This window comes from Balaenoptera acutorostrata, chromosome 11 (assembly GCF_949987535.1).
Source record: "Balaenoptera acutorostrata chromosome 11, mBalAcu1.1, whole genome shotgun sequence".
In the NCBI taxonomy this organism is placed as follows: Eukaryota; Metazoa; Chordata; class Mammalia; order Artiodactyla; family Balaenopteridae; genus Balaenoptera; species Balaenoptera acutorostrata.
This window is the reverse complement of record NC_080074.1, coordinates 68704255-68720054: the sequence shown is the minus strand read 5'-3', so window position 1 is coordinate 68720054 and position 15800 is coordinate 68704255. Positions and strand designations below refer to the sequence as shown.

The 15800-nt window shown below is 35.8% G+C and overlaps 1 protein-coding gene across 6 annotated transcripts in view; it reads right to left on the bottom strand.

The window, feature by feature from the left end:
- Positions 1–15800, bottom strand: part of SCAF11 (SR-related CTD associated factor 11) — an 80347-nt gene that overhangs the window by 9702 nt on the left and 54845 nt on the right. For all 6 annotated transcript variants that reach the window (XM_057556068.1, XM_007179227.2, XM_007179226.2 and 3 more), the window contains 2 exons: positions 856–914; positions 494–603 (listed from right to left, as the gene is read on the bottom strand). In XM_057556068.1, the coding sequence (XP_057412051.1) occupies positions 494–603; positions 856–914 (169 nt within the window). The remainder of the gene's footprint in view (positions 1–493; positions 604–855; positions 915–15800) is intronic.

Sequence of the window (15800 nt, the reverse complement as noted above, 5' to 3'; positions counted from 1 at the left end):
GTTTTCTTTGGTACCTTGCCAGCCTCTAAAATTAAATCACAATCTTAATCTGTCTTGTTCATTCAACCAATTCCATGTGATTTTAAAACCCCAACTTAATCTTCCAATTCCACAAATATCTACTCAGTATCTATAATGCCAGTTACTAAGGATTCAAAGATGACTGAGTCTACTCTGAAAGTGTTCTGCTTTATTAGTTACTTCCCTCATCATTTAACAACTAGTCTACTTCTCTATCACATAAAAACCTTGTGTAGAACAACTTAATTTATTATTAATGAAAAGGAAGACCACTAGCATAGGCAGTCACTGCATAATAGAGGGTCACAAAGTAACAGGTTTCCCTTTGTTTATTTGCCAAAAGAAACAAAAACATAAAACAAGGTGCTTTCATAATGTTTGTTGAGCCAAGTTTAAATTTCTACCAGAAGTTAACTATAATAATTAAAATATCAAATATAAAAAGCATAAATTAAAAGCAAAAAATACTAACCGGTAAGCTGTACAGGTAAAAGAAGATTCTCCAGTGTGACTACTAGAAGAGAAGATACTGGAGAAAAAATTTCTGAAGCACTGATTTGTACACGGATTTGATCTTTGAGGCTAGAAAAGTAAAGAGAGGTTGGTGTTACAGCAAACAAAATCTTTCCATAATAGGTAGGTAATACTGGGCTAGCCAAAAAGTTCATTTAGGTTTTTCTGTTAAATCTTAACTGAAAAACTCGAACGAACTTTTTGGCCCACCCAATAGTTATATTTAAATATTTTGATATACCTGAGGCACTAGAGTTATGTACCAAAACAATAATAAACTATTATTATCTAAGAAAAATATTTTTCTTTATTTCAACAAACCTTATTTGTCTTTATTATTGCATTTTCTTTTCCTCCCATTTCACTGTATTTAGAGTTTCCTGTACAAAGACACAAAAAGATCTTCCCTTAATTTTTATTTTAAAAGGTTTTAAACAAGTATTAATACTGGCATATTGACAAGAGAAGGTTGAAATGTGTAGAAAAGTTATATTCAAAATAACAGTACTTGCATTTATATAATTTTTTAAAATGCTAATTTTATCTTGTTAAGCCACAGACAAAAGGAAAATATAAGAGGCCACAATACAGAAAACCAGTGAAGCATGTAAAATTGCTATGCTCGGAGCATTTTAAGTACTAAAATTCTAGTCAATATTTTCTGGCACCATGTGCAAACTTAAACCATCTTATAATAAAAAGCATATAAAAGAAGTCAAATTATTTAATATAAATAATGAACTTAATATATGTCCTTTCAAGTTATGACCTAAACAAGAGGTACTGTTAACTCACCTCAAGTAGAAGCTGACCAGGGGAACTGGGGCCATCAGCCCTTGTCAACCATGAATTACCATTTGGCCACAGTCACCAACTTCAATTAAGTACCCTCCCCCTTCCTCCTCAAACTTTATAGAATTAGGAAAAGTAGAAGTGTTGATTAAAACAGCTTTCTGCTATAGCAACGTTTTTGGTTGTACTGCTTACGACTTATTTTTTGGTTTTACCTGTCCCATCTGAAAATTTATTTCTATGGATACATACTTCTAGGTTAAGGAAGATAAAGGACGAATAGTTTCTGCTAACCACAAAAACTGGGTTAACATCTTTATAGATTACTGCTCTTGGTTTTTCTTTATCATCAAGCCTATGTTATTAGTCATCTCTACCTATCAATACACTTGTCTGCAATAAACTGCTGCTGGTACTGCCACTGCTCTCTCCTCAGAACTCTGGGAAAAGTTTACAGTACAATCGACAACTGGTCTTTCAATCTCCAGCCAAGCTTGTCTCACAAAGGCCCTACTAACTTTGTTCAAAATAAATCAACCTGACTAACTGGGAGGCCTGTTTCCTGCCACTGCAAGATTGTAAGTATTTTGGGTTTCTTCTGTCAGTCCAGTTGGTAACAGCCTACTTTCTACTTAATAACATACTAATTTCCTTTTAAGTTACTGTACAACAGCTGTATGGTTTCATGCTGTTATCCATCCTTCACACATGTCCCACCCAGAACTGTTGTAACAAATGAAATTTCATGCTGGGGAGAGGGGTGCTGGCTGAGTTCCAGGAACTTATTTTCCTACCCTTTGATGTATATTTAAAAGATGATAACTGATTTTTTTAAGTGGTTAAAGAAGCCAGGAATAAAAATGTGATAGGTACCCAGACACATTCTTAGAAATAACAATTTCCTTCAACTAGACCGAGAATTGCTGTGTTGTAGCTACACAGTATTTTTTATGTCCAAAGGATGCTAAGTTGTTCTCATTCAGGTTTCATTCACTCAATACTGAATAAGTACGTACTGTTTACACAGCATTCCTTCACTTGGAAGCCTATGTCAAGAAGCCACCACAGATGAAATGCTCTCTGTGGGAAGAACTGTTAGTTTTCTGGCCAATGCTAAGTATGAAAATCTTATCCAAAAGCTATTTCACATATTTCTGGGTAATTCTCAGGTGATTATGAGCAGCTCCAATGGTGGATTTGTCTAAACTGTGGTTTCCTAGAGACCATTTCACAAGTTCATTCTACTAATCTATCCTTTGGGCAGCAGTGATACATCTTTTTATTTAATTTTTATCAAAGTAATGAATGTACATACTTTAAGAAGTCAAACAGCATTTCTAGACTTATTTAAAAAAAAAAAAACTACAGCAATCCCCACTCCTGATTTCAGCTCCACCAAAGCACTCATCAAATCCTTTAGCTGTTTCCTCTCATATTTACGTCTTTATTTCTAAATAATATGCTTATACTACTCTACCTTGATTTTTTTGGTTTCAGATATTTTCCAATTTTTTTTCTATAGAAGATAAAGACTTTTTGCTCCTCTACCTTAATGTTCTTTTGATATATCAACATTTGACATAAGCAATATTACATAATTATAACTATATAGACATCCTCAGCTGAACCATGCACTGAATTATGATTACTTTTCTTGCACAACTTCTTGCTTCTCCTAGGGATAATGACTGCTTTGTTTTCTTTTTTCTTCAATATATTATCTATCATTAACTTGGCTAACTCTACAACAAAAGTATAAATCTCCTCTTAATACACTCAAATACATCAATTCATCCATCAAGTTTGCTCCCCACTCTCCTGGAAATACTCTTGTTTTGTCTTGCTCCAATCTGAACTGATTAACTCTCTAAAAGCTGCTGTTCAACCGTCATTCTGAGACTGTCCTCTATCATCGTCACGATCCCCTCTTTTCCTGGGTCGAAACTCATTTTCTTATTTTTTTTTCTCCTTTCTCTGTTTCTTTTAGGAACTCATTTTCTGAATCTCACATTGTTCCTTTGTTTACTTTCTCATTAAGTGACACATACATATTCTCCAGTATAACTATGAGAGAGGATGTGTGAGAATGAATTTTTGAGCTCTTATGTATTTGAGAATGTCTTTATTTTGCCCTAACACTTGACTGATGGTTTGGTAGTGTACAGAATTTTCTAGGTTAGTAATTGTTTTCCCCAGAAATTTCAAGGCAGTGCTCCACTGCTCCATCTATTGTTGTTGACAACATTCTTTTACACATTGTCTATTTTCTCTCTCTAGAAGCTCTTCAAATATTGTTATATGCAGAGTTCTAGGATTTTATAAAGCACTTAAGTGTAGTTCTTTCCTCATTTACTAGGTATTAGGTTAATTATCTGGATACTCATACTCTACTATTCTGGGAAATTTTCTTTTGTTGTATTTTTCTTGATAACTTTCTTCCTTTTATTTTTCCTTTCTGGAATTTTAGTACTCGGTACTGAAACCTCATGAACTAATACCCTATCACCTCTTTGACTTTTGTCCCACTTTCTGAGGTTTCTAAGCTCACCTTCCACTTCTGTTCAATATTTTAAACATCTACTATAATACTCTTAATTTCCAAAAGTTTTCTTTTTTTAGTCTTTTTTTTTGAGATTGTTAGAAATTACATGTTACGTTTGAAACATTTATATAAACATATTTCCATACAAATAACCCAATGAAAGTTTAGTATTAGTTGTTTTTTTTTATACTGCACGTTCTTGTTAGTCATCAATTTTATACACATCTGTGTATACATGTCAATTCCAATCGCCCAATTCAGCACACCACCATCCCCACCCCACCGCAGTTTTCCCCCCTTGATGTCAATATGTCTGTCCTCTACATCTGTGTCTCAACTTCTGCCCTGCAAACCGGATCATCTGTACCATTTTTCTGGGTTCCACATACATGCGTTAATATACGATATTTGTTTTTCTCTTTCTGACTTACTTCACTCTGGATGACAGTCTCTAGATCTATCCAAGTCTCAGCAAATGACTCAATTTCGTTCCTTTTTATGGCTGAGTAATATTCCATTGTATATATGTACCACCCCTTCTTTAACCACTCGTCTGTCATTGGGCATTGAGGTTGCTTCCATGACCTGGCTATTGTAAATAGTGCTGAAATGAACATTGGGATGCATGTGTCTTTTTGAATTATGGTTTTCTCTGGGTATATGCCCAGTAGTGGGATTGCTGGATCATATGGTAAATCTATTTTTAGTTTTATAAGGAACCTCCATACTGTTCTCCATAGTGGTTGTATCAATTTACATTCCCACCAACAGTGCAAGAGGGTTCCCTTTTCTCCACACCCTCTCCAGCATTTCTTGTTTGTAGATTTTCTGATGATGCCCATTCTAACTGGTGTGAGGTGATACCTCATTGTACTTTTGATTTGCATTTCTCTAATAATTAGTGATGCTGAGCATCTTTCCATGTGCTTCTTGGCCATCTGTATGTCTTCCTTGGAGAACTGTCTATTTAGGTCTAGTGCCCATTTTTGGACTGGGTTGTTTGTTTCTTTAATATTGAGCTGAATGAGCTGTTTATATATTTTGGAGATTAATCCTTTGTCCGTTGATTCGTTTGCAAATATTTTCTCCCATTCTGAGGGTTGTCTTTTCGTCTTGTTTATGGTTTCCTTTGCTGTGCAAAAGCTTTGAAGTTTCATTAGGTCCCATTTGTTTGTTTTTCTTTTTATTTCCATTACTCTAGGAGGTAGATCAAAAAAGATCTTGCTGTGATTGATGTCAAAGAGTGTTCTTCCTATGTTTTCCACTAAGAGTTTTATAGTGTCCGGTCTTACATTTAGGTCTCAAATCCATTTTGAGTTTATTTTTGTGTATGATGTTAGGGAGTGTTCTAATTTCATTGTTTTACATGTAGCTGTCCAGTTTTCCCAGCACCACTTATTGAAGAGACTTGTCGTTTCTCCATTGTATATCTTTGCCTCCTTTGTCATAGATTAGTTGACCATAGGTGCATGGGTTTACCTCTGGGCTTTCTATCTTGTTCCATTATGTATGTTTCTGTTTTTATGCCAGTACCATATTGTCTTGATTACTGTAGCTTTGTAGTATAGTCTGAAGTCAGGAGTCTGATTCCTCCAGCTCCGTTTTTTTCCCTCAAGACTGCTTTGGCTATTTGGGGTCTTTTGTGTCTCCATACAAATTTTAAGATGATTTGTTTTAGCTCCGTAAAAAATGCCATTGGTAATTTGATAGGGATTGCATTGTATCTGTAGATTGCTTTGGGTAGTATAGTCATTTTCACAATGTTGATTCTTCCAATCCAAGAACATGGTATATCTCTCCATCTGTTGGTATCATCTTTAATTTCTTTCATCAGTGTCTTATAGTTTTCTGCATACAGGTCTTTTGTCTCTCTAGGTAGGTTTATTCCTAGGTATTTTATTCTTTTTGTTGCAATGGTAAATGGGAGTGTTTCCATAATTTCTCTTTCAGATTTTTCATCATTCGTGTATAGGAATGCAAGAGATTTCTGTGCATTAATTTTGTATCCTGCAACTTTACCATATTCATTAATTAGCTCTAGCAGTTTTCTGGTGGCAGTTTTAGGATTCTCTATGTATAGTATCATGTCATCTGCAAACAGTGACAGTTTTACTGCTTCTTTTCCAATTTGTATTCCTTTTATTTCTTTTTCTTCTCTGATTGCTGTGGCTAGGACTTCCAGAACTATGTTGAATAATAGTTGTGAGAGTGGACATCCTTGTCTCGTTCCTGATCTTAGAGGAAATGCTTTCAGTTTTTCACCGTTGAGAATGATGTTTGCTGTGGGTTTGTCGTATATGGCCTTTATTATGTTGAGGAAAGTTCCCTCTATGCCCACTTTCTGGAGAGTTTTTATCATAAATGGGTGTTGAATTTTGTCAAAAGCATTTTCTGCATCTATTGAGATGATAATATGGTTTTTATTCTTCAATTTGTTAATATGGTGTATCACATTGATTGATTTGCGTATATTGAAGAATCCTTGCATCCCTGGGATAAATCCCACTTGATCGTGGTATATGATCCTTTTAATGTGTTGTTGGATTCTGTTTGCTAGTATTTTGTTGAGGATTTTTGCATCTATATTCATCAGTGATATTGGTCTGTAATTTTCTTTTTTTGTAGTGTCTTTGTCTGGTTTTGGTATCAGGGTGATGGTGGCCTCACAGAATGAGTTTGGGAGTGTTCCTTCCTCTGCAATTTTTTGGAAGAGTTTGGGAAGGATGGCTGTTAGCTCTTCTCTAAATGTTTGATAGAATTCACCTGTGAAGTCATCTGGTCCTGGACTTTTGTTTGTTGGAAGATATTTAATCACAGTTTCAATTTCATTACTTGTGATTGGTCTGTTCATATTTTCTGTTTCTTCCTGGTTCAGTCTTGGAAGGTTATATCTTTCTAAGAATTTGTCCATTTCTTCCAGGTTGGCCATTTTATTGGCATAGAGTTGCTTGTAGTAGTCTCTTAGGATGTTTTGTATCTCTGCGGTGTCTGCTGTAACTTCTCCTTTTTCATTTCTAATTTTATTGATTTGAGTCCTGTCCCTCTTTTTCTTGATGAGTCTGGCTAATGGCTTATCAATTTTTTTTATCTTCTCAAAGAACCAGCTTTTAGTTTTATTGATCTTTGCTACTGTTTTCTTTGTTTCTATTTCACTTATTTCCACTCTGATCTTTATGATTTCTTTCCTTCTGCTAACTTTGGTTTTGTTTGTTCTTCTTTCTCTAGTTCCTTTAGGTGTAAGGTTAGATTGTTTACTTGAGATTTTGCTTGTTTCTTGAGGTAGGCTTGTATAGCTATAAACTTCCCTCTTAGAACTGCTTTTGCTGCATCCCATAGGTTTTGGATCGTCATGTGTTCATTGTCATTTGTCTCTAGGTATTTTTTGATTTCCTATTTGATTTCTTCAGTGATCTCTTGGTTATTTAGTAACATATTGTTTAGCCTCCATGTGTTTGTGTTTTTTACGTTTTTTTCCCTGTAATTTATTTCTAATCTCATAGTGTTGTGGTCAGAAAAGATGCTTGATATGATTTCGATTTTCTTAAATTTACTGAGGCTTGATTTGTGACCCAAGATGTGATCTTGGAGAATGTTCCATGCGCACTTGAGAAGAAAGTGTAATCTGCTGTTTTTGGATGGAATGTCCTATAAATATCAATTAAATCTATCTGGTCTATTGTGTCATTTAAAGCTTCTGTTTCCTTATTTTCATTTTGGATGATCTGTCCATTGGTGTAAGTGAGGTGGTAAAGTCCCCCACTATTACTGTGTTACTGTCGATTTCCTCTTTTTTTTTTTAAATTTATTTATTTATTTATGGCTGTGTTGGGTCTTCGTTTCTGTGCGAGGGCTTTCTCTAGTTGTGGCAAGTGGGGGCCACTCTTCATCGCGGTGTGCGGACCTCCCACTATCGCGGCCTCTCTTGTTGCAGAGCACAGGCTCCAGACACGCAGGCTCAGTAATTGTGGCTCACGGGCCCAGTTGCTCCGCGGCATGTGGGATCTCCCCAGACCAGGGCTCGAACCCATATCCCCTGCATTAGCAGGCAGATTCTCAACCACTGCGCCAACCAGGGAAGCCCTCGATTTCCTCTTTTATAGCTGTTAGCAGTTGCCTTATGTATTGAGGTGCTCCTATGTTGGATGCATATATATTTATAATTATTATATCTTCTTCTTGGATTCATCCCTTGATCATTATGTAGTGTCCTTCCTTGTCTCTTGTAACATTATTTTAAATTCTGTTTTATCTGATATGAGCATAGCTACTACAGCTTTCTTTTGATTTCCATTTGCATGGAATATCTTTTTCCATCCCCTCACTTTCAGTCTGTATGTGTCCCTAGGTCTGAAGTGGGTCTCTTGTAGACAGCACATATATGGGTCTTGTTTTTGTAACCATTCAGCGAGCCTGTGTCTTTTGGTTGGAGCATTTAATCCATTCACGTTTAAGGTAATTATCGATATGTATGTTCCTATGACCATTTTCTTAATTTTTGGGGGGTTTGTTTTTGTAGGTCCTTTTCTTCTCTTGTGTTTCCCACTTAGAGAAGTTCCTTTAGCATTTGTTGTAGAGCTGGTTTGGTGGTGCTGAATTCTCTTAGCTTTTGCTTGTCTGTAAAGCTTTTGATTTATCCATCAAATCTAAATGAGATCCTTGCCGGGTAGAGTAATCTTGGTTGTAGGTTCTTCCCTTTCATCACTTTAAGTATATCATGCCACTCCCTTTTGGCTTGTAGAGTTTCTGCTGAGAAATCAGCCGTTAACCTTATGGGAGTTCCCTTGTATGTTATTTGTCGTTTTCCCCTTGCTGCTTTCAATAATTTTTCTTTGTCTTTAATTTTTGCCACTTTGATTACTATGCGTCTTGGCGTGTTTCTCCTTGGGTTTATCCTGTATGGGACTCGCTGTGCTTCCTGGACTTGGTTGGCTATTTCCTTTCCCATGTTAGGGAAGTTTTTGACTATAATCTCTTCAAATATTTTCCCTGGTCCTTTCTCTCTCTCTTCTCCTTCTGGGACCCCTATAATGCGAATGTTGTTGCGTTTAATGTTGTCCCAGACGTCTCTTAGGCTGTCTTCATTTCTTTTCATTCTTTTTTCTTTAGTCTGTTCCACAGCAGTGAATTCCACCATTCTGTCTTCCAGGTCACTTATCCGTTCTTCTGCCTCAGTTATTCTGCTATTGATTCCTTCCAGTGTAGTTTTCATTTCAGTTATTGTATTGTTCATCTCTGTTTGTCTGTTCTATAATTCTTCTGAGTCTTTGTTAAACATGTCTTGCATCTTCTCAATCTTTGCCTCCATTCTTATTCCGAGGTCCTGGATCATCTTCACTATCATTATTCTGAATTCTTTTTCTGGAAGGTTGCCTATCTTCACTTCATTTAGTTATTTTTCTGGGGTTTTATCTTGTTCCTTCATCTGGTATGTAGCCCTCTGCCTTTTCATCTTGTCTGTCTTTCTGTGAATGTGGTTTTTGTTCCACAGGCTGCAGGATTATAGTTTTTCTTGCCTCTGCTGTCTGCCCTCTGGTGGTTGAGGCTATCTAAGAGGCTTGATGGGAGGCTCCGGTGGTGGGTAGAGCTGACTGTTGCTGTGGTGGTCCTAGTGTTTTCTTGTTTCATTGATGAAATATCCCTTCTCTTATCTCTGAGGATATTAATTTTCAAGTAGTTCCCTGTTTCCCAGCACTGGGTTTGTATCAGGTTCCTTTCCTTTGTCTCTTTATTGATCTCTATTATATTGGAGGTTCCCTGAAATCTCTGGTGATTCTTGATTGTTTGCGGGACACTAAAATACTGATTGAAGATGAGGTGGATGGGTGGTCAGTGCCTTTCAATGGCTTTCACTGTAAGGTGATCAAGCACAGATCTGGCTATTTCATTCAGAGACACCCAAATGGCAGTATCTCCAAGTCTTTTAGGCAAGACAGTATCCTGGAAGATACCTTCTATCTCCTACTTTCGGAACAAGCAAGATTGCAAGTGCTTTGGGAAATGATCATGGGTAGGGAACTAGAGGTCTCAACATCTGACTTAATTTCCTTTTCTTTACTCTGTTGTTTCCTCTACCCTCATTTGTGCTACAGTTTAATCTGATTCAACCACTCATTCTAGAGAGTAAGCCTCCAGTCTTTGCCTGCATAGACTCCTTCCCCTACACTGGCCAGAAATCTGCAGGATAAACTGCTCCTTTAAAAAAATTTAACCAATTCTGTTTTTCAGCACAACCGCATATACCTGCTTTCAGAGATAATAGAGGCCCCCAGACCCAAGACTAAGGGTCTATGGTACGTGAACTGATTTGATTCTTAACCCTACTCTCTCCATGAAAGGTTTGGGCTTCAGCTTTCTGCTAAGACAATTTACCATTCACCTCAAACAACCATTTTCAAGCTTCTATTTTATGGACATCTCTTATCTGCTGTCCCTTCTCTCTAGTTCTCTTATCTTTTTGGCTTTAAATTTTTATTTTCTTTTCATTCCTTTATGGTCATTTCCATAGGGTTCTAGGAGGGATAAGAGAATTAAACAGGTGCTCAATCTGTTACGCTTAACTGGAAGCTTATCTTATTTTTTTGAATTCAGTGTATCCCAAAAGATGTTTCATGACAACATCTTTTTCTACAATACAAACCAGTATAACAAAGGCTCTGAGCTTAGAGCCTAGTACTTGGCAGGCACCCAATTAAAGTTTGATTAATTGATTCCAAATTAATAGAGCCATAATTAAATGGATCTAGCATGTACCTAAGGAAGTACTCCATTAAGAAATGCCTTAAAAGGGGATACTTTTTATAAACTACATCAATTATAAAGTATTAGCCCAAACCAAAGATTATTATGTTCATTCCAAGAACAAAGTACATAAAGGAGTTTAAATTTAAAAAGAAGTATGTACGGAGGATGGGAGGGAGACGCAAGAGGGAGGAGATATGGGGATATATGTATATGTATAGCTGATTCACTTTGTTATAAAGCAGAAACTAACACACCATTGTAAAGCAATTATACTCCAATAAAGATGTTAAAAAAAAAAAGTATGGCAACTCAGTTATCTAGTATGACTGAAGAATGAAAATGATATTTTCTTAACAAATTCTCCAAAAGGTATGCTGTCTAATCTTTCACAATACCTCCAGTGAGGCAACACCATCTTCATTAAATGAAGAAAGTAAATTAAACAGTTTATATAATTTTATTAGAGCCACAGATGATTTAACAGAAAAACTAGTACAAAACCCAAGTGGCTCAACTTCCAGTAAAATTATCTATTAGGCCTGCTGAAGTTTTAACTAATGTTATACTAATAATTTCTAATCCAGATAAAAGAACTTCACAATTTCATACACTCTATACATTAGTTTGAGTTTGTATAATATAAAGATAATAAATTAAGGGAGAAAGTAACAAACGAATGTTCAAAGAAGAACCCCTTCCCACTTTGAAAAACTTGAAAAAATTAAAGACACTAAACCGCATTGCTTCTGAAATCTAGCCAAGCAGTCATAAAAAGACAGATAATATTTTCTCAAGAAGTTCTTTCATAAAAATAAATTTAAATTATCCTTTGGGCACCATGGTTCCTGCTCAGTCTAACTAGGTAAACACATAAAAATGTTCTTAATTTGCACAACTTCCCACTAACTCTACCTTCACCTTAACTTTCATCTTAGTTCCTTGCTCAGTCATCAAATGCCTACATTTAAGAGTCCAAGGTTGCTTCTCTTTTGCATGATAGGTTCATTATTGCCTCTAAACTTTGAGACAATTACAAGTAACTTTACAGATTCTCTTAGTCTTCTAATGAGGCAGTTTGTTAATAAATGATATCTAAGAAATCTCAATGTGAAAATTAAAGGTTAAAACCCTTAAAGGTTCTATTCCTATAGTTATGATTTATAAACTTTAGCCTGAAAAAAAACAAAAACAAAAACAAAACCTGTTCTCTATTACATTTATGAAAGGAAACACAAAATAATCAAAGTTAATTACAAAGTTAATTGATCTGTTCAGTAGGGAGCAGTCTGCTATTTATATCGAGCCATTAGAAAAAGGCGATAATTTGAGTTATAAAGCTTGTAGACAACCACAAAGTGAGAGGCTTAAGGTAACATTAATAATATCATACTTTAGCATTAGTCTGCAGTGGGAAGAGGCATTAGACATAGAGTCAGAAGACTGGATCAAATTCTGTCTGCTCCAACTGTGTGATCTTGGCCAAGATATTCAGCCTTTTAAAATTGTTTTAAAGTTTATAATTATGAACGATTTTGAACATTCCATAAAGTACAAAAAATGACACCTACAGGGCAGATTTAACTGTTAACATTCAGTTATTTTACTTTTATATTAATCTTTGTTTCAGTCTCTTTGCCTTCAAGAGAAAACTACTTTCCTAAAACTGTCTTTTATTTTCACGCATCTTTTTATACTGAAGCTTTCTGAAGTCTGTTTGCTGTCTGTTACAGGCATAGATCAGTTACCTTTTATCATCAGGTAGCTACAGCCAAGGACAATCAAATACTAAGTACTTAATTACCATTACCACTTTGTATGATACCCTGGAAAATGCCATACAGAAAACACAACTATTCACAACTTAAAATCTTACTAGAAAAAAAAGCCGCAAAACAAGCTAATATACTTTATTTCATTGAAGTTAACTCTAAGAACTTGAATTATTTTATGCACCACTATCAGGGGAAAATGGCCAATTAAATTCTCATAGTACATTTTTTTTAATTACAGAAAATTTCAAACAAACACAAAATAGAGCAAATAGCATAATGAAACTCCATCATACCCATATCCCCGCCTCCACAATTATTAATTCACATCCACTGTTAATTTATCTACCACCTTCTCAAGTCATTTTGAAACAAATTTTAGACAGCATATCATTTTAATGCACAACTACTTCAGTAAATAACTAACTTTAAAATATAAGTGTTCTTTGGGGAAAAAAATAACATTAATACCATTATTACAAGTAAACAAAAATCCTCCAATAGCTCAATACCAAACACCTGAAGTTCAACTTTCCCCAACTGTCCTTAAAGTTTTATATATATATATATATATTTTACTTTCTTTTTACAACATGTCACAATAAGGATCCAAATAATCCAACTGTGACTAGTTGAATCTTTCTTTTGTCTCTTTTAATCTACAGGTTCCCTCTCCCACTTTTAAACTCCTTGGAACTTTTTGACAAAAGAAACGAGGTCATTTGTCTGTGATCTACATTTTGTTGATTGCATCTCCTTCTTGTCACTTAACATGCATCTCTGTCTCTTGTATGTCTTATAAATTAGTAGTTAGATTTCTTAATCAGATGCAGGTTTCTGTTTTTTGGGTTTCTTTTTTCTTTTCTTTTCTTTGGCACACTACTGCATATATGTAGTTACGTACTTCCGTAAGGAAATGTTTAATGTTTGGCTGTCTCTTAGGATGCTAACAGCCATTGCTGATCACTGCCTAGAACTATTAATTCATTAAAGTTTACAAAATGCTGATCTTCGAATTCCATAATCTTCAATTAGTTGCAGAACTATTTCCATAAAAAATAAACTTTCGTTTACTACCTGTTCAATTACCTTGATGTACAGTTTATATACAAAAGGCAAGGTAGATGCTTGTATCTTTCCTTTCATATATTGGTTTTAAAAATGAGTTAACTTCCTAGCATCCTCTAAAATAGACCAATTTGTGTTTGTTTACTTATAAGGTAGCATGATGAACTCATGAACTTAAACATATCTGACAGGTTTCAATAACTGTCCTTGACAGTTACTGAAGTTATTATCCTCTTCATGCTCAGATCGTTCCATTTTTGGCTAGAGGGAGCCCAATCTAGTTGATTCTTGAGACTTTTTTTTTTTTTTTTAAGATTTTTAGAAATTTCATGTAATGTCTGAAACATTTATATTAACATATTTCCATACAAATACAAGATTTTTAGAAATTTCATGTAATGTCTGAAACATTTATATTAACATATTTCCATACAAATAACCCAATGAAAGTTTAGTATTAGTTGTTTTGTTTGTTTTTTTATACTGCAGGTTCTTATTAGGCATCAATTTTATACACATCAGTGTATACATGTCAATCCCAATCGCCCAATTCAGCACACCACCATCCCCACCCCACCGCAGTTTTCCCCCCTTGGTGTCCATATGTCCATTCTCTACATCTGTGTCTCAACTTCTGCCCTGCAAACCGGATCATCTGTACCATTTTTCTAGGTTCCACATACATGCATTAATATACGATATTTGTTTTTCTCTTTCTGACTTACTTCACTCTGTATGACAGTCTCTAGATCCATCCACTTCTCAACAAATGACTCAATTTCGTTCCTTTTTATGGCTGAGTAATATTCCATTGTATATATGTACCACACCTTCTTTAACCACTCGTCTGTTGATGGGCATTTAGGTTGCTTCCATGACCTGGCTATTGTAAATAGTGCTGCAATGAACATTCGGGTGCATGTGTCTTTTTGAATTATCGTTTTCTCTGGGTATATGCCCAGTAGTGGGATTGCTGGGTCATATGGTAATTCTATTTTTAGTTTTTTTTTTTTTTTTTTTTAATTTTTTTTTATAGCTACTTTATTTACTTATTTATTTATTTTTGGCTGTGTTGGGTCTTCGGTTCGTGCGAGGGCTTTCTCTAGTTGCGGCAAGTGGGGGCCACTCTTCATCGCGGTGCGGGGACCGCTCTTCATCGCGGTGCACGGGCCTCTCACTATCGCGGGCTCTCTTGTTGCGGAGCACAGGCTCCAGACGCGCAGGCTCAGTAATTGTGGCTCACTGGCCCAGCCGCTCTGTGGTATGTGGGATCTTCCCAGACCAGGGCTCGAACCCGTGTCCCCTGCATTGGCAGGCGGATTCTCAACCACTGCGCCACCAGGGAAGCCCTATTTTTAGTTTTTTAAGGAACCTCCATATTGTTCTCCATAGTGGCTGTATCAATTTACATTCCCACCAACAGTGCAAGAGGGTTCCCTTTTCTCCACACCCTCTCCAGCATTTGTTGTTTGTAGATTTTCGGATGATGCCCATTCTAACTGGTGTGAGGTGATACCTCACTGTAGTTTTAATTTGCATTTCTCTAATAATTAGGGATGTTGAGCATGTTTTCATGTGCTTTGTGGCCATCTGTATGTCTTCTTTGGAGAAATGTCTATTTAGGTCTTCTGCCCATTTTTGGACTGGGTTGTTTGTTTCTTTAATATTGAGCTGAATGAGCTGTTTATATATTTTGGAGATTAATCCTTTGTCTGTTGATTCATTTGCAAATATTTTCTCCCATTCTGAGGGTTGTCTTTTCCTCTTGTTTATGGTTTCCTTTGCTGTGCAAAAGCTTTGAAGTTTCATTAGGTCCCATTTGTTTATTTTTGTTTATATTTCCATTTCTCTAGGAGGTGGATCAAAAAAGATCTTGCTGTGATTTATGTCATGGAGTGTTCTGCCTATGTTTTCCTCTAAGAGTTTTATAGTGTCCAGTCTTATATTTAGGTCTCTAATCCATTTTGAGTTTATTTTTGTGTATGGTGTTAGGGAGTATTCTAATTTCATTCTTTTACATGTAGCTGTCCAGTTTTCCCAGCACCACTTATTGAAGAGACTGTCTTTTCTCCATTGTATATCTTTGCCTCCTTTGTCATAGATTAGTTGACCATAGGTTCGTGGGTTAATCTCTGGGCTTTCTATCTTGTTCCATTGATCTATGTTTCTGTTTTTGTGCCAGTACCATATTGTCTTGATTACTGTAGCTTTGTAGTATAGTCTGAAGTCAGGGAGTCTGATTCCTCCAGCTCCGTTTTTTTCCCTCAAGACTGCTTTGGCTATTCGGGGTCTTTTGTGTCTCCATACAAATTTTAAGATGATTTGTTCTAGCTCTGTAAAAAATGCCATAGGTA